This window comes from Athene cunicularia (genome assembly GCF_003259725.1).
Source record: "Athene cunicularia isolate RWA chromosome 4 unlocalized genomic scaffold, athCun1 chr4_part3, whole genome shotgun sequence".
NCBI lineage: Eukaryota > Metazoa > Chordata > Aves > Strigiformes > Strigidae > Athene > Athene cunicularia.
Genome location: NW_020799100.1, coordinates 498,170 through 516,140, shown reverse-complemented (window position 1 = coordinate 516,140; position 17,971 = coordinate 498,170). Strand labels below are relative to the sequence as shown.

Here is a 17,971-nt window from a genome sequence, read left to right as displayed (position 1 = left end):
GTCTGCTGCTATGAAGCTGCATCTCCATGGGGAGCCGTGCACAGGACGTAGCCGGCATGCCGGGCCCCTTTGAGGTGGTCGTTTCTCGGCTGCCAGCAGCAGCCTGAGGTCGCTTCCCCTCATCTGACAGGAGAGGCAAACTCATGACCCTGATAATGTAGAAATCATTTAGTCTGGTTTAGAAACCTGTCGGGGTGATTCTCTGCATTCCCGACGCTCTCCAAGCCCGGAGCACGACAGCCCAGCAGTGCAGCACCTGCCGGCACGGGCACAGCCAAGCTGCCAGCAATGGAGGGCACCCACACAGCACATGGGGGATGAGCATCTCACTCTTGCTGGTAATCTGGTCCCATCTGGTACACCAGGGACTGAGAGGCTTCACCATTACACCATTATCTGTGCTCCTTCTTCTGCCACAGCTGGGCAAGCACGACCTTGGGTGCTGCTGGGGAGCCCTGGCACATGCCAGCGGGGCAGGCAGCCTCGTGGGTCGCTGTCAGGGATTTGTGCCACAGGCAGGCAGTAGCTCTTGGGTGGTATTTGGCCTTGTGGTCCCTTGGGTGTTCCCAGCACCCCTGCCTGTGTCTCACAGGGGGCCACATGTTCCTGCATCCCACGGGGAAGCGTGCTTGTGTGCATCCCACGGGGACCCTGAGACACACGTGTCAGGTCATGCCACCGCAGGAACAGCTCCACGTCCACATGCCCTTGCTATTTCCTTCAGACGAGTTCCTTCAGGTGGCTCGTGGGCAAGGAGGCACGTGGCTGGTGAGAGGCATGAGTCTCCTGTCAACAAACAGAGAGACGCCGTCTCCCGAGGCTGCTGGTTCAGTGCAACGTTTGTACACACACGTAGGAAACAGAGTACGCGTGGGCAGGTGTGCCTCTAAATATAGGCCTGGCTACCTGGGAAGCATGCTGCACTCACATGCCCACTCACTGCAGCTTGCAGAGTCCCCCTCCTCACCCTGCGCCCCCGGGAGCATGCTGGCACAGGCAGCAGAGCTCGGAGCAGGTTATAAAGAGATTATAAAGAAATATAAATTAAGCCTCTCTGCTAGAAATGCCAGCAGCCCCAGGCTCCCCCTGCTCCTTTGCTTTTTTCTTTTTTTAATGGCTTTGCCTTTATCTGGTATCAGCTCAAGAGCTTCACTGAGCCTCGGAGCATGGAAAGGGGTCCCAGGAAAGGCAGGGTGAAGCGGGACCCAGAGATGCTCTGTTTGTCACCTTCCATAAGTGGGTTCCTGTGTAGCCTGTTCGAGGCTGCTGACAGTATCAGGGGTTTGGTGGGATAGCCCCCACTGTCACGCAGGCAGGCTCATCACCGGCTCTGTCATGGCTTGGGGGACCCTCTCGCCAATGTGCTCCCAGAAATGCTCCAGGGTTTGCCACCTCTATGTCAAGGCAAGCTCTCGCCCTGGACAGACTGGCAGAGCTGAGCCGTGGGTCACTGGACCACACTGGGAGGTGCTGGGTGAGTTCACTGGGTCCAACTCATGCTCCTCCACCTGGGGGCTGTCACACAGCCATCTGTGCTGGGGATGCTGCTGTCACTTCTGTGGTCCTGCCTCCTCCGTTGGCATCGCTTCCCCCAGGCCCCTTCCCTGCTCTGTGCTGAGTGGAGATAGCAGTCCCAAAAACCTCCAGCAAGTCATCAGCTGAGCAAATTGCTCTCTGTAAATCCAGACTGAAAGTCCGGGGATTCGTGAGGGCCCAAAGGGAAAGTGCTTGATTGGATTTTCAAGCCTCTTTCTGCAGCCCTGGGAGAGAGGGGCTGACAGCCTCCCTGAATCTTCCTCACTGCCACCAGGGAAGGGATGCAAGTTGTGCCCTCTTGGTAATGGGAAGTAAAGGACCCTTAACTCTCCCCCCTTTATTTAACTCCTCTCTGGACTTTGTACGCAACAATACATTTCTCCTCTTACAAATCCTTCGGATCAAGGCAGGCCACTATGGTGTCCCTCACCTGGTACCTGGGCAGGTGTGGAGGGAGCTGTGCTTCTGCTGCCTCACTGCCAGAGAGGAGCCAGCGCTGAGCAGCAGCAGCCAGAGCCTGTCCCTGAGGAGTACAAAGCTCTGGGGACACGCAGCGTGCATTTGGGGTCTCTTGCAGGAAAGGCTCAGTTGGGGTTCAAGCCACTGTGTCATCACGAGACGGGCAGGAGATCCTGGGGCTGGCACCCATCGCTCAGTGTAAGCCCCCTCCTCCCCATGGGGCCGAAAGTGTTTGTCTCCAGCACTGCCAAAAAGCAAAGTTAATAACAAGGTGAAGGTTTCCTGGGTTAAATTCAGGGAACAGAGGAGCTGAGCAGTTCAATCAGCAGCAGTAACTGAATGGCAGAGCAGCCAGGCTGAGGTGGGGAATTGGTGTCACTCCAAGCCCCCATCACACAACTGAAGTGTCATGCAAATAAGGGAGAAAAGTGCTGCAAATTTTATTCCACTCCTTATCTCTGATTAATCCTCTTACGTGTTCATTTCATTTCAGCTCAGTGTTGACTGTCTGTTTACTGTATTCCTGTAGTCCCTGCAGAGATAAAAATCCCTCCGAGTCTGTAACATCTTCCCCAACCCCGCCCTGGCTGGACAAGGGGGGCTCCTGCCCACTGACACCGGTGGAGCACCGCAGAGGAGGGGACCAAGGTAACGTGCCTCTTGTCACCACGGCAGACGATAGCAGAGGAGGGGCTGGAAACCAGTTTTTCCCAGGCCCTATATTAGTGTCCAGATGCTTTGGGCATCCCTGAAGGGAAAGAAAAATACCCTAAAAATATTTGTCACACGGCGTGGCTTTGCAGCCCACACTCAGGGGAGGTGCTCAGTGCACTAGAGAGGAGACAGGCTTTCCCCTCACCATCCCTTGCTCATTGCAGGCAAATTTGTTAGAGCCCTGGGAGGGAAGCCCTGCCTGCCCCCAGTCCCTCTCCTCCAGTCCAGGCTCTCCAACTCAGCTCGGCTTTGCCAGCAGCCCCGGGGTAGTGGCTCCCCTGCCTGCAGGGTGAGGCAGGAACAGGAGCCTTCTGGGCCTGACCTTGTTGCTAAAGGATTTTGCTTTGATCCTGTTCTCAGCAAGGTGCTTCTCCAGCTGGGGAGAAGAAAAATCCCTTAAACACCCCAAAATTATAGGGAAAATTGCAGGAGAAAATGGTGGGATCCCCCCAGGTAAAACCAATTCACATTTAAAGGAGAACGGTGTCTGTAACAGCATGGGAACCTGCACAGATGAGGCAACCCACTACCTTTGGGGGGCATTCAGACAGGTTGCACAGAACCCCAGTTCGTGCAGGCACAGCCAGGCTGTGTGTGCGAACACCCTGGAGGTCTTCATCATCTCACGCTCAGCATCCTTCGTTCCCGCAGGTGCCTGATGTCCCACAGCGCAGCTACTGAGTGCCTGCCCCGGAGCCCTGCTGCCTCCTGAAGGCACCTGGCAGTACGCTCAGGCGGGTGCAGGTGGGGTCCCAGCTCTGCCACGCTCACGCATGCCTCAGGGATCCTGTGCCAGTGGCCTGACACACACAGGTGGGTACACACCCCATCCATGTGCCGGAGAGGTGGGCTCGGGTCCTCTCTCCTGCTGTGTATCAAGGGAGAGGACTCATCCCAGTCAGACTCTTGGTGTAAATTCTCTCAGGATTTGGCAAGCTATAACATGGGAATTTTGGAGGCCTCTGGCTTCAGGGGCTGGAAATTGCTTTTCAAACCCAGTTGAATTTACAGCCTCCCCAGCATTCTGTGGCAGCAAGCTCCAGGGATTAACTGGCTCTTGGGTGGCAAAGTTCTGCCTTTTCCACAACCTCCTCCCACAGGCACCCTCCAGTTCTCATGAAGTGTTGGCTCCCTGCCCAATGTCAGGCTGGTTTTGGGGGCCTTATCCTGATACTTATTCCTCCTCTCCTTTCCAGGCTGGAGAGCCCAAGTCTTAGATGGGGAAGATGATGTTTGTAAGCGTTTGTCTGTGGAAGGTGCAATCCAGGCTGGGCTTCAGATTCTCAGTGGTGCTTCTGGCCATGTCTCACAGGGCTTGTTCCAGGACAGTCTTTTCCAGTGCAGAAGCTGTTTCTTCTGTGGACCTGAGCGTGTCTGGAAGTTGGGGGGCAGGGTCTTTGTTAGACACTATTTCTTGATCATAAGCAGCATTACTTCAGGAGTGGCCCCACTTGCCCTCCAAGATGCAGCTCTCAGTGCCAGGTTGGTGTGGTCCCACACCCTGCCGGGGGGTGTTGAGCCCCTCTCCATCCCTCCCTGCCACCCCCAGGGTACCACAGGTCCTGGATTTTCCACCTGGCCCCCATCCCTCCCTGCCCCTCTGCCTGTGTTTATCTCTAGCTGAGATGCCAGGACTGTTTAAAAAGCTGCAGGCTGAGCAGCAGAGCTGCGGCTGCTGCCTTGAGCCAGGCTGCGGCTGCTGCTTCATTATTTACAGCTGCCTTTGGCCGCTTGCTGCCTTCTCCAGCAGCTCAGCTCCGGCTGTGCTGGGGGACGCTGCTCGCTGTCTGCTTGTTCCTGCACTGAAAGCTCGAGTATTTTTGCCCTTGAACAGTTGCCATCTGGCACCCGACCTCTGTACCAGCAGCGTACCTGGCATACCTGCCAGCTCAGGACAGATCCAGCGCCAAAGGTAAAGCTAACCCTTGCTAACACTTTTGAAGAGCTCTACTGCTTTTAAATTGCTTCCTAATATTGACAGCAAATCCATGCTGGAGCACAGGGGGTAAAATCCTGGGCTGTATGGCAGAGCCTTATACAGGCTGCAGTTCTCCAGGTTCAGTCCATGGAGGACTTCAGCTGTGAAGGCCTGGGTCATTCTGCTGCCTTTAACCTTGGTCTCAGCCAGGCTGGCACCCTTCAGTCCCGCCTGCCTCGCTTCAGCCAGCTGCCAAAACAGCAGCCATTACCAGGCCATCAAATGCCACCTCTGTGTGCACTGTGCATCTGAGCGACCTCGCGATGGTCTGGAAGTAGAGCATCTGTTTGCCCTCGCTGGGAACAGCTGACGTGTTTATGTGGTCTAAGTGGCATCTTCCAAGGTGACCAGATGCTGGCTGGGTGCAGATGTGCAGGGATGATGGAGCACAGACTCATGTGGCGGTGTCAGCCAGCTCTGTCCCCACGGCTGGTCCCCCTTGCGCCCTGGCAGCCCTGCAGGCTGCGCCTGCAATGTAGACCAGGAGCAAGGCTGGAGCTGCCATATGCTCCCCATAAAAACACTTCTTGGCCCGTTCCCCAGCATTTCCTGCCGCTGCCACACGTGCTCAGGATCCCACATGCCTCGCAAGCCGTTCACCAACTGCAGCCCAGCAGATGGAGGAGCCAGGCATGGTTTTGCAGCAGGAGAGACAGGAATCCATAGGCTCTGTTTGTTCTCAGGGTGTTCACGGCAGCAGAGAGAGGAGGAGGAGAGCTGGCACCCACCCCTGCAGCACCATCTGTGCAAAGTGCCCCTCTGCAAAAGGCTCGAGACCTTTCCGTACCCACTCCCCACCCTGGGGCTCAGCCGTAAGCCCTTTTTCAGCTGCAGAAAGTGTTTCCATCTTTCCTGTTTAAAGGCAGTTAGAGATGGTGCGAGTGTCCTGGGTAGATGGAGACCATTGCTCCTCCCAAGCAGGTGATACTAGTTTGTTCTGGTGGCTTTTCCCTCTAGCAGAGATGGTCAGTCAGCACTAGGAGTAAAGGGAGAAAAACCGGTCCTTGGAGGGAGCAGAGACTTATTGCAGTAGGAAATTAAAAATGTACACGTCAGCTTTTGGAGTAACTCTTGCTCTGCCTTTATCTGTCTGGAGGGGAATGAGGGCTCTGGATCCAGTCCTGCTCTGTAGCACGGAGGTCTGAAAGTGCTCAGGAAGCTGAAGGCACATGCTTGGTGGCATATTGTGGTGGGGAATGACCAGACGGAGCTTATGTCTCTTACCTCGGGCAACAGTGCGTGACCGGATCGGTGTCTGAGCTCTAAGCACAGAAGATAAGTGTCCAAGCCCCAGGAGAGGGGATATCTTCATGCCGTGTCAGTCGAGACACCGTGAAGAGCCGGGTGAGGGGCAGACATCCTCCTGCAGGGACACCTCCGTGGGGGGCTCCTGCTGATGATGGGCACTGGGGGGCGTTTCTCCTGGTGAGTCCTTTTACCTTGTGCTGAGCTGTTTGCCAGTGACCTTGCGTCTCGGTGGCATTGTGGTGGTCCCCAGGAATGTGAGGGGATGGAGTGCAGCCTCTCAGGCTGGGAGCAGGCAGGCAGGGAATAGGCAGGCTGGGGTCACAGACATGAACAGCCATCTTCTCCCTGTGCTGGGATGGCATCAGCACTGGTCTGTGCCCACCAAGGACGGTGGGCGGTGTTTGCCAGGCAGCATGGCCCAGATCACTGGCCGCTGAGCATGGGATGGGAGTGGGTTTGGGTGCTGCTGACGGGGCACAGCTGCTGAGCTCCAGGGGTTGTTTTATAGCCCCAGCTTCCTGCTGTGTGAGTGAGGCTGAGAGATTTGCAGCCCAGCACACTTCTTTGCTTGGGAATTAGAAGAAACAAAAAGTAGATTTTGATGGCTCCTGGGGTGGAGCCTAGCTGTAATTACCAGTGTTAAGGAGAGTGTTACCCACTGCTACTGCTGGTTTTCTCTGACCTCTTGCCCTGATCCAGGGCAAGTACATGTTGTGCCCCAAGCCCAGCATGGAGACCTGCCCCGAGAAGGATGTTTGGAGCCGCAGCCCCAGGAAGACATGTCATACCTGCTGCTGAGCACATTAGTGCTTCTCCAGGAGTGGATAAGTCCTGCTTACAAGGACATTGGTCCTCTTTTATTTAATTTCCTGGTAATGCTTCTGCAGCGTCAAAGTCTTATCAGGAGAGGAGCAGCTTAAGAGCCTGGTAAAGGAGTTTTATTGTCAGTATCCAGGTCTTTATTACCCTCTTCCATTTAATGCTGGATGGCAGACTGGTTGGGGATGAAATGAGGTGTGCTTTCTTTTCCTTTTGTCCATTTAAGCTTCAAAGATTTCCCCACTAACCTTTTCTGATGGTAATTCAGCTGTGTGAGAGGCTGCTGTTCCTGGGTGGCCATCAGAGGGCCGTGGCTTGGCCACAGGCTCCATGGGGAGGAGCAGGGGTAAGACCCACTCCCAAATTGCACACAGAAGGACAGATCAGGGGACACAACAGCTTTTAGTGGGCAGCCATAGTCCGGGACTTATCCACTTGGATGTGACTTGGTGAGCAAACCCCTGCCTCAGTTTCCCCGGAGCAGTCACACGAAGCTCAGCCACATCTCTGAGGCATCCCAGACCCTGAAGTGGATACTCACATTCATGCTCTGCAGGGGCTTGCTGGATAGGAGTGCTGGAGTTGCTGTGGGCAGTTTAGGTGGGATGAGGGGGGGGGTGTGTTTGTCCCCTGGGAAGCCAGCAGCTCGGCGGCTCTGCATCTCTTGGGAGCCAGCTCCATCCCTACAAGCAGCAGGCGTTCACCCCCCCCATGCCAGGCATGTGGACATGCTGTGATACATTCAGTCCCCTTTTCAGCCGCAGACAATGGCTTTGGATAATGTTCGTTTGAGAAAATTGGTTGAATTGTGTTGGGTTTTTGTTGTCGTTGTTGCTGTTGTTCTTTTAAATGCTCATGGGAGTAGCAGAGCAGCTAATGAGGCGGCGTGTAGCCAGTCGCAGGGGAGACAGTCTCGCCTGCGCCTCCCCACAGCGGGGCTCTCCTGGTGATGGAGCTGGGCCTGCACCCCGCACCAGCAGGTGCTGCAGCCCCGCTGAGACTGCTGATGGGTGCGAGACTCCCCCTTGCCCCAGGAGATACCCACACCCTTCTGTTCCTCAGCAGTTCCCTTTTTTTGCTTTTGCTTTTGCTTTTTTTTTGCTTCTCCATCCGTATGCTGCCGTGTGAGAGAGGGGAAATCCATGGGTACCCGTCCAGCTGGGCACTAGGAATGGCTCAGGGTGTAGCTGGCAGTGGTGGCATCCCATCACCATGGAGCGTGGCTCATCCACAGCCTGTGTCCCACTGCTCAGAGTCCTCCTGGCTCCCATGGGAGACATGGCAGCAGGGACAGGCCCAGACCCTGATCCCTTAAAGGATGTTGGGACAGGTCACCTGAGGATCAGGGCTGGCGCAGGGCTGGCTTTCCTGGCAGTGATATGCTCAAGCCCGAAGCTGTGCGAGTGCTGCTGCAGAGCCGCAAGAAGCTGCCGTCCTCTTTCAGCCTGGCATGCCATCCCTCTTCACTATGCAGCAGGTGCCAACATGCGGCGTGGGGAGCGGGCAGGGGGTGTCAGAAATGCAGACAGATTGCATTAGATGGATGATGTGTCAAATCCTAAACTGATAAGAGACAGAACAATTGATGTGTTGCCAAAAGGCCAGGAAGGATCTTTTTTAAGCAGGCTGAATAGTCTGGACAGGAACAAGCAACGAGCAGCACAGAAACAATGACGCGTTCCTCACTTTATTTTTCTGGTCGCAGCCGTGCCTGTTGCCATCTGTCTGTGCTGCGCTCCACCGCCATCCGGACAGGGCTAGGTTTGCTCCCCGATAGCAGGCTACAGCCCTGCCAAGCCTGGCATTGCTCTGGGATGCCAAGGGCGAGTTTGGCATGACCTTGCCCTGCGCTGGGTCTTCCTGTCTTCTGGCCCTCAGTGCTTTGAGGAGTCCCGGGACTGGCAGCGGAGACTCAGTCGTAGAGACAGCATCCATGGCTGAGCCTGCCTTAATCCTAGTTTTTAGACTGGCTGAACTTGTTTCTGCTTATCTCTGGTATTGTACAGCCATGTTACACAGTGTGAAAAAGCTAACCCTCGAGTTTACTCTTAAATCTCTGCAGAACGGGCAGAGAGCTGGCCCTCAAGCTGTGCCAGGGCTGCCTCCTCCTCTGAACCTTGTGGCAGTGGCACCCCTCAGGTAATGGCCAGAGTCACACCACCGGGAGGTTACCCTGCACAGGTCTCCCCTCTAATGAAGTGAGATGCTGGGACAGGGATGGGACAGAGATGCTGGGAGAGGATGGTGTGATTAACCCTTGGGTAAATGAATGTCCCCCTGCCTGAGCTGCTGGTGCCGTGGCAAGGACAGGCACTGAGCAGCGCTGCTCTGCGAGGGAGCGGGGAGAGGGCTGGGGATGTCCTGGCAAGCTGCTGGGACCCACAGTGCCAGCAGCGATGCAGGAGGCAGGTGGAGCGTGGTTGCCCTCCAGGTCACAGAGGGCTTGGGGTGAGCGGGGAGGGCTGCTGTGATGGGGGGGTGCCTTACAGCCTGCCCCTCCGCTCTGCAGCGCAGCCATGTGATGCTGGAGGAGCGCGGTGGCGATGATATGGAATGTGGGCAGCTGCCTTCAGACACGCTCCGACAGGTGACGGTCCAGCGCCACCCCCACTACGGATTCGGCTTCGTGGCCGGCAGTGAGAGGCCAGTGGTGGTGCGCTCGGTGGCAGCAGGTAGGGTGTGTGGTGGGGGGGTCCCTGGACATGGCCGCAGGGTGCCAGGAAGCACAGTGGCACCTTCACCTGGCGGGACCCCCTCACTGGGCTCCTGTCCTCTCTTGTCCCCTCCAGTGGGCCTGCGGGGTGCTCTGCACAGCCACATACACAGGCAAATGCTTTGGGGGCACTTGGGACCCTCCTGATTCCCCCCCCCCCACCCCAGCCCTGGGATGCCTGGGCTGGCCCTGACCCTCTGTCCTTGCAGGCGGCCCTTCTGAGGATAAACTCCTGCCAGGAGACCAGATCTTGGCCATCAACGATGAGGACGTGAGTGAAGCCCCTAGAGAGAGGTTCATCGAGCTTGTCAGGTGAGGACAACACTCATCCCTCATTGCCTTTGGGGAGGGAGCTCACACCAGGCTGCTGTGCCCCAACCGGAGCCTTGGGGTATTGATGCACACTGCCAGGCTCTGCTGCCACCAGTGGTCACTGCTGGTGTGGGGAGGCTTCAACCTGAGCAGGAGGGGTGCCTTGGAGCAAGTGCCATACCTGCTCCTGGCTGGCCAAGGGGTGGACAGCACTGGGAGGGCACCCACAGCAGTATTACCCAGCACCCCAAGATGCCCATGAAGGTCCCAGCCACCATCAGGCTGGGGAAGGTGGGATGTGCTCTCTCAATATCCAAATGCACGTGCTGAGCTCCACCCCCATGAGGTCCCATCCACCTTCATTTCTCCTTTCTGTCACAGGAAGGCCAAGGACTTCATCATCCTCACGGTCCTTCACACCCACCAGGTGAGACCAGCGGGGCCATGGCCAGCCCTGGCTCCCCAGGGGTTAAGAGCCCTTTGGGAGACTGAGATGGGGTCCCTGGAGGCCCCAGGAGACCACTTGGGCAGCTCTGCTAAGGCATTGGACTGGTGTCCCACCACCCCGACACTCTTCCAAGCTGTTGGGTCTGAGAGCTGCCACAGCCCCTCAGGGTCAGTGTGGGCACACGGCCATCTCCCTGTCCTTGTTACTACCTCCTCACAGGAGGGAGAGAGTAAAAATATCCCCAAACCCCTATGGTTTGCTGAGGGCATCAGGCGTGTCTGATGAAGTGACCAGAGACAGCAGGGAGGGATGTAGCATGGTGTCCCTGGCAGGCTCGGGCCGGGTGTCCCAGGGAGATGGGAGTGCCGGCTGCAGGCCCCAGGCAGTGCTGCTGGCAGTGGTGCTGGCACCGGGTGGCCTGTGGTGCTGGAGCAGACTGAACCGTCATGCTGGCAACGGTGGTGACAGGGCATGATTTCTGCTTTACTGAGCCCTTTGATGTCGGTAAAGGAGATAAATGTAAATGCTCCTCTGCACTCCCCTCCTCTCCAGGAAGGAGATGCCACTGCTCAGCGCTGCTCCGTCAGGAGCAGGGCATGTGCCAGGCTCCAAAAAAGTTTTTTTTATTCCCATCCCTGGATGGCTGCCAGCCAGGACAGGCTGCACGTCTGACACCGGCGGCCTCAGCCACACACAGCTCTGCAGCATCGCCGCCTCCGTGCCAGCGTGTGTGCAGGCAGAGCCTCCCCAGCCTGGCACTGCCGCCAGAATGTCCTGCAGGGCTGCCCGGGGTCTCGCCATCCCCCAGCTCCCAGCCACCCGGCTCCTCCCCGCAACTGCAGACCCACATCCAAGGGGCTTTGTCTGTGCTATGGGACCAGTGGCCGTGGGTCCGAGCAAGCCCTGGCTTATGTCAGCGGGAGCTCAGCTTGAACAGAGGGTGCCAGGCACGTGTGTGCTGGCTGGGGGTGCAGCCTCCCCCAAAACACTGAGGGCGCTGATGTGACTTCAGGGGCTGCTGCTCATCATTCTGGCCCTGCCTACAGCACTGTATAACCACAGAGAAGGGGACTTGCTTTCCACCCACAGTTCACTGCCCACTCCCCATCGTCACACTGGCTTTGGAGAGGCTTTCTCAGGGCCCCGTGTCTGGCTTTCCCCACACCATGGCTCCAAGGGCAGGCAGGTGATTTACCCGGTGCTCTCTTTCCAGTCTCCCAAATCTGCTTTCATCAGTGCAGCCAAGAAGGCGAAGCTCAGGTCCAACCCGGCGAAGGTCCGATTTTCAGAGCAGGTGACAGTTGGCGAGACGGACCCAGTAAGTCCTGCCCTGCCTTCCTCTGTGAGTCACACCCCTGAGGCATCCTCAGGGCCATGGGGTGTGAGGTGCCTAGGGGCCACAGGGCTCCTCTCCGCTGATTTGGGTGAGAGCAGCCCTCTGGCTTGGGGAGCCCCCCAGGGCAGATGTCCTTGGGCACACTCAAGGTGTTGAGTCAGTGCTGGGGGGACATGCCATGATCCTCCCCTGTCCCACCATCGGGATGGAGCCCCAGAAACTGTCCTTGGAAACCTGGTCCCACCTGAGTTCTCCTGGACACCCAAGAGTGACATCTGGGCCAGTGCCTGCCCCAAAGAAGGTCTGTGGCTTCCAACCCAGTGCCAAAGGCTTCGCAGGAGCGCCCAGGCTTAGGGCAGGGTGACCAGGGCACTGCTGCCTGGCACTGGAAGCTGTTGTGCTGCAGTAGTGTTCCAGCCCAGTGCCATTAGCACTTAATTACAGATTTTATTAAGCAGCATATGAAAAAAATCCAAAACACACACCCACACCCCCACCCCGTAAAGCGCTTCTAGCAAATTCTATTTTTAAGCAAAATCAATTAAGTAATTATCTGATCGAAACACTTCTTGCTAAATAAAATAAGCCTCACTCAACTTCCTGCACAGAGCACGTGCAAGATGGAGATGGGCTAGGCTTGGCTTAAGAGTCAGGACTGGGGGATCGGCTCTGAGCCACCCCGGCCACTGCCGCCCCACTGGGACACCAGCTGGGGAGGGGGACAGGCTGCCAGGCATGGGCACACCTCAGGGATGTGCTAGGCAGAGTGGGATGCTCCATTCCCACTGCAGCTGCTGGGAGCTGGGGAGGTGAATCTGTCAGGCAGCTCTGAATTGCTCCAGCCCTCAGCTTCTTGATGGCTCAGCAGAGACACTGGATTTTCAAGGGAAATGTGCCTCTTAGTGCCTAAGCCCAGAGAAGCTGAGGATGCCGTAACCACTTCATCACTGACACTCATTCTCTCTCCCCACCCTTCCTCTGTCTCTCCGTGCCCCTCACCCTCCTCGCCTCCCCTGTTGCCGGCCCCATGTGCCAGGACATGTTCAAGAAAGAAGCTCTCCTCCTCATTCCCAACGTGCTGAAGGTTTTCCTGGAGAATGGGCAGATCAAATCCTTCACGTTTGATGGCCGAACCACCGTGAAGGTGGGCCCTTCCACTCCCACCATGGCACCGTGACACTCCTCTCCTGCCTGCCTGATCCATTTTTCCTTGTCTCCTGCTTCCATGCACAAACACCGCAGCAGTGCTTGGCTGGCTGCGAACTGCCACTGCATGATAGATAGCCCCTCCGCCTCCCCAGGCGACACACTTTGCAGCTGCCAGGGATGGGCTCTTGCTGTCTTTCTCCCACTCCTAACTTTTCTCCTTGCTGTGAGCCTGCACTCCAGCCAGGATGGGTGCTCCTGTGAGTCCCCCTGCCAAGGGCCAGGACCCTGCAGCCCCCCTCAAACACCGAAGTGTTACCCAAGGTGCTGGGGTCCTGGCTGCTGGTCACTTGCTGCTTCAAGGTCACTTTGCCCAGCAGTGGCTGGGTACCATCCTACTCTCAGCAGTGCAGGGCCTCATCCTGCACTGGCACGGCCTCAGTGCGAGGGATGAGGGGGCTCTCAGTGGGGTGCCAGCTCCCACCCTGGGAGGGAGCTGGCACCTTGCACCCAAGCCTGTCCGTGGTGTTTGCAGGACGTGATGGTGACGTTGCAGGACCGCCTGTCCCTGAGGCACATCGAGCACTTTGCCCTGGTCCTGGAGTATTCCAGCCCAGAGCAGAGCCACCGGTTCCTGCTGCTCCAGGATAAGCAGCCACTGGCCCATGTAAGCCACTGGGTGCGGGAGGGCAGGGGGACAGCTGTGGCCGGGCACAGGGAGGCTCTTCTCCCACCAGCGTGGGGCTTGGCCAGGGTTGTGTGCTGGGTGGTGTAAGCTCTCCTCGCCTCCAGCATGGTCCTGTAGGCTCAGGGGTGAAAAGGGTTGCCAACAAGGGAGATGATCAGAGTTCTACCCATCCCACCCTGACAGCACCGTGAAGATCCTCTGTGCTCCAGCCCGCGCAGCTGCAGACAGCATTCATGAACATCCTTGGCTTACCCAGGAGAGCCAGGAAGCTGGTGCTGCATGGGACCAGGGATAAAATGGGGATCATGGAGGAAGCAGTAGCCTTGGTTGCATAAACCCCAGCAGCACCAGGCAAAGCTGTCACACCAAGGAAGGCTGGGCTGTTCCTGGGATAAAAGGATCAGGTGGTGCATGGAGGAGAGAAATCACCCCCCTCCCAGGGGAGAGGAGAGGGGGTCTCCTGCTCTGTAGGCAAATAAATGTGTCTGCTGTTCTCACCACTTTCCTCTGCTCCTGCAACAGGTTGTACAGAGGACACACTACCATGGAATGAGATGCCTCTTCCGTGTGAGCTTCTTCCCCAAGGACCCGGTGGAGCTGCTGCGCCGTGATCCCGCAGCATTTGAGTACCTGTACATCCAGGTAAGGGGACTCACCCCGAGGAGTGGGGCGCTGATGGTGCTCATAGCCCACACATCTGCCCCAGCTGGGCCCTGTGGAGGTATCGCTCAGGTGCCCTGTCCCCGTGGCTGTCTGCAGACACCTCTCCTTCCTCCTGCAGAGCCGCAACGATGTCATCAGAGAGCGCTTTGGCGCAGACCCGAAGCCAGAGATGCTGCTGGGGCTGGCTGCCCTCCACATCTACATCACCGTCTCAGCCACCCGCCCCAGCCAGAAGGTGTCCCTCAAGAATGTGGAGTGAGTCCTCCTCCCTCTACCACACCGCTGCACAGCTCTCCCCTGTGTCCTCTCCCTGCGCTCCTGCTCACAGCCCCTGCAGAACTGGGGTGCTCTGAGCCACGTTTCGGGGTGCTGAGCATGAGATGCCCTGGGAGCGCCCCTGGAGCTGGCCAGTGGCTTATGGGCTGGGCATGCAGCCCCTGGTGCCACTGTGGGGCCGTGTAAGACCCCCGCACGCTGACATCCAGCCACATACAGCAGCCTCTCCAGGGGCTGGCGGGGATATTTGCTATGAGCCCAGGATCATTTCATTGGGAACCTGGGCTGATTTTCCAGCATCCAAGGCAAGGAGAAGGAGAAGGAACTGTGGCTGCATAATCTCAGCCCGTCACCAAGCCACACAGCCCTGGATCAACCCTCTTGTGGCTCCTGGTGGTCTTAAATCCATATGGAGTCCATCTGTGCAGGCTGGCCTTGCCCAGCGTGCATGGGGAGGAAGGGGGGAGATGGCACCCTGGGAGGACCCCAAAGGAGGTTTGGGGATTTGCCCTGCACCTCTTAACCTTACATGAAGGTGAGTGGGAGCTAGGCTCCCACGTCTCCATTCAGAGGCATCTCCACCCCTCACTCAAGACACCTCACCTGCAGAGCCTGGCACTAGTGGCTGTGACACCAGTGGGGGGTCCCATCCCGTTGGGGACCCAGGCTGGGGGCTGCCGCTGCTCCAGCTGTGACACTAAGGAAACGCTGGTGTAGCTCCCGCTCCCTCTGGATGGCAAGAGGATGCTGTCAGACAGCATCTCTGGTTTCTGGCCCTCTCTGCCCATCAGTGGGATCTCTGGCCTGGTGGCTCAAGCAGGTTTCCCTCTCCACAGGAAGGAGTGGGGCCTGGAGCCCTTCCTGCCCCCCTCGCTCCTGCAGCTCATCAAAGAGAAGAGCCTCCGGAAAGCCCTGTCGCAGCAGCTCAAAGCCCACCAGAACCAGCCTGGCGGCACCAAGGTGAGCCTAACCCACACAGCCGCGGCTCAGGGCTGGTGGGGTGGCAGTGTGCCCTCCACCCCAGCCATCCTGTTGTACCTAGCTGCTCGGGTACTCCTGTTACTGCTGCTTAAGTCCCCTTGCATGGGAGATAAATGCCAGGGTGACAGCCAGGCAAGCCACTCTCTCTCCTGAATCCACTTCTGAGAGCTGATTTGGATTTCGGGGACTGCACTGAGGATCAGTGGGGTGAGATGAGCCGAGAGCTGGCTCTCAGCTTGGCTGAAGCAGCACACATCAATTAAGCCTGTCCTTATCATTATCTCTGCTTCTGGGCTTGGAAAGCTCTGAGCCACTACCTTGGTCCCTGCAGCTGTCAGAGCTCCCCAGGGAGGGTATATATCCCCCAGGAGAGTTACACATCTTGGGGGGGGATTATACATCCCCTGATGTGGGGGGATACATCAAGTGTCTGGGCTCCTCCCTGGCTGCGCCTCTGCTCTGAGTTACCTCCCAGCATCTGCCCAGGACAGGAGGGGAGTGGAGACCCCCTCCACCCCATGTCAAGTCCCCAATCTCGCTGTCAGCACAGCCCATGCCCCGAGCTGCCTGCGCACCCCTGCTTGGGAGCTTCAAGTTGGCACCAGCCTCTTGCATTTCTTCCCCCTTGTGCTGGGGGTGATCACCCATGTTATGTGTTTTGTCAGGTTTCCACGGCCCAGGCGAAGCTGCAGTACCTGAGGATCTTGAACGAGCTTCCCACCTTTGCTGGGGTCCTCTTCAACACAGTGGGACTGGTACGGTAATTCAGGATGGGCTGGGAGGTGCTTGGCACTGGTCCTGAGTGTGTGCTGGAGGGGAGAGCCAAGGGAGATGTGGCTTCCACAGAAATTACTTCCCTTGCTCTGCCCCACTAGGGTCCAAGCCCATCCAGAAAAACCTTCAGAGCGTCTGCTGGCAGTAGGTCAGCTCTTCAGCTCTGCAGGGCCAGGGTCAGCTCTGTTCTTGCCAGCCTTTTGGGCAACAAGATCACCAGCTCAACAAAGTTGGGAGATTCAGACACATGCTTATAGCTTGGTCCTGCCCTGGCAGCATCCTGCCATCCGTCTCAGAGGAGGCCACCCTTGGCAAAGGCCACCATGTCCCCTGCTTGTCCACACAGGGAATAGCCTGGCTGGCCTTACTGTCTCCGTCAGTGATGGTCCAGCCCAACCATGTAGCAGCTCTCAGGAAGCTGCCACCACCATGGCCCCCTCCTCCCTTGTCTCCCTCAGAGGCATCTCATCCCCTCACCCAAGCCACTTCACTTTTTCCACTGCAGGAGGAAAGCCACCAAGACAAGCAGGAGAATGGTGGAGCCGCTGCCTGGCTCACCTCTCCATCCCTCTTTCTCCACCTGCTATCCAGGGGGCCTCATGTAGGTGTGACCTCCCTGCCATCCTTCCCTTTACCCCCACCCAAGGTCTCAGCACTTCCCTGGCTTCCCTTGCTTTTCCTCCTGGGTTCCACCCATCTCTTGCAGCCTTTGATCTACTCTACTTCCACCGTGCCTCAGAGCTCCCCAGCTGCAGCTCGGGGGGCTGCCTGTAGGGAATCGATGAAGGCAGAACCATGTGGTGTCTGGTTGGTGCCGTAGCTGAGCGGTCAGAGCCTGCCGCCAGCACTGCCTGGGCGTGCAACGTCGGGCAACTCACCTCTGGTGTGGGTGCTCTGCCTTTTCATCTCTGACACCAAAGCAATGACTCTGAGCCAGTGTAGGAGTTGAACCACCTGTAAGTGATAAAAAGTATTCCTTTATTCTCTTCTGCACAGGCCTGCCCAGCTCCTCTTCAATCCAGGTCTGGCTTGAAGCATCCTTTCCTGGGCAGACCAGAGCAAGAAAGATCTGTGTTTTCAGACAAGGCTTTAGTCTTTCTTCTTTTCTAAAATGCATTCACTCCCTCCTCTGCTTCCTTCTCTCAGAGGTAATGTCAGATCAGGCAGATTTGTAACGTGCTCTTACTTTTCTGTAGTGACACCAGCAGGCCTGAATATTTCATGTGGACAGTCAGTTCAGTGCTTTATTGTTAAATAGCCTTGGCATCCCGCACACCAGGATGCATTCCTGGCTCTGCAGAGCTGCTGGGGTTGGGGACGGGGAGGCGGGCAGTTCATGGCACCAGCTTCACCTGCTGCTCTACAAAAGCCATCTGGGACCCGCCTGAACTGCTGACACTGTGGTTTGGCTCCTTGGAGAGAGCCTGTGCAGCCCCAGGGTGTGTTTATTCACCCCCTTCCATCTGTCTCTCTCCATGTGCTCGTGCTACCAGGATGAGAAGCAGCCAGCCACCATGCTTCTGGTGGGACCCCGGCACGGCATCAGCCACGTCATTGACCTGAAGACCAACCTCACCACCGTGCTGTCAGAGTTCAGCAAGGTCAGCAAGATCCAGCTCTTCAGGGAGAACCAGGGGGTGGCCCGGGTGGAGACCAGCATCCTGGATGCCAAGGTAGGCATAGGTGCTGCAGAGGCAGGCACCAGGGAGAGGGGCTGTGCTTGAGTGTTGGGTTTGAGGGGGTGTTGGAGCATCTTCTTGGAGATTTCTGGAGATTCAGAAGCCCCTTTCACATTGTAGGCACAGGGTGCAAGATCTGTGGCATCTCCCCTGCTTCTCTGTGCCACAGAGGCAGGGATTGACACCGCGGGGGGGGGGGGG

At 57.3% G+C, this 17,971-nt stretch overlaps 1 protein-coding gene across 3 annotated transcripts in view; it reads left to right on the top strand.

Moving 5' to 3' along the window:
- The first annotated feature begins 3,889 nt into the window (after positions 1–3,889).
- FRMPD3 (FERM and PDZ domain containing 3) overlaps positions 3,890–17,971 on the top strand; it is a 37,050-nt gene continuing 22,968 nt past the window's right edge. The window contains exons 1-12 of one of the 3 annotated variants that reach the window (XM_026848645.1): positions 3,890–4,191; positions 9,264–9,426; positions 9,677–9,779; positions 10,161–10,206; positions 11,441–11,545; positions 12,600–12,707; positions 13,245–13,376; positions 13,920–14,039; positions 14,179–14,315; positions 15,173–15,296; positions 15,983–16,072; positions 17,585–17,764. In XM_026848645.1, coding sequence (XP_026704446.1) covers positions 9,276–9,426; positions 9,677–9,779; positions 10,161–10,206; positions 11,441–11,545; positions 12,600–12,707; positions 13,245–13,376; positions 13,920–14,039; positions 14,179–14,315; positions 15,173–15,296; positions 15,983–16,072; positions 17,585–17,764 — 1,296 coding nt within the window. In that variant the 5' untranslated portion in view covers positions 3,890–4,191; positions 9,264–9,275. Of the gene's footprint in view, positions 4,192–6,777; positions 6,863–9,048; positions 9,164–9,263; positions 9,427–9,676; positions 9,780–10,160; positions 10,207–11,440; positions 11,546–12,599; positions 12,708–13,244; positions 13,377–13,919; positions 14,040–14,178; positions 14,316–15,172; positions 15,297–15,982; positions 16,073–17,584; positions 17,765–17,971 lie in introns of those variants that run through there. The other 2 variants (XM_026848644.1, XM_026848643.1) reach the window with 2 other exon arrangements.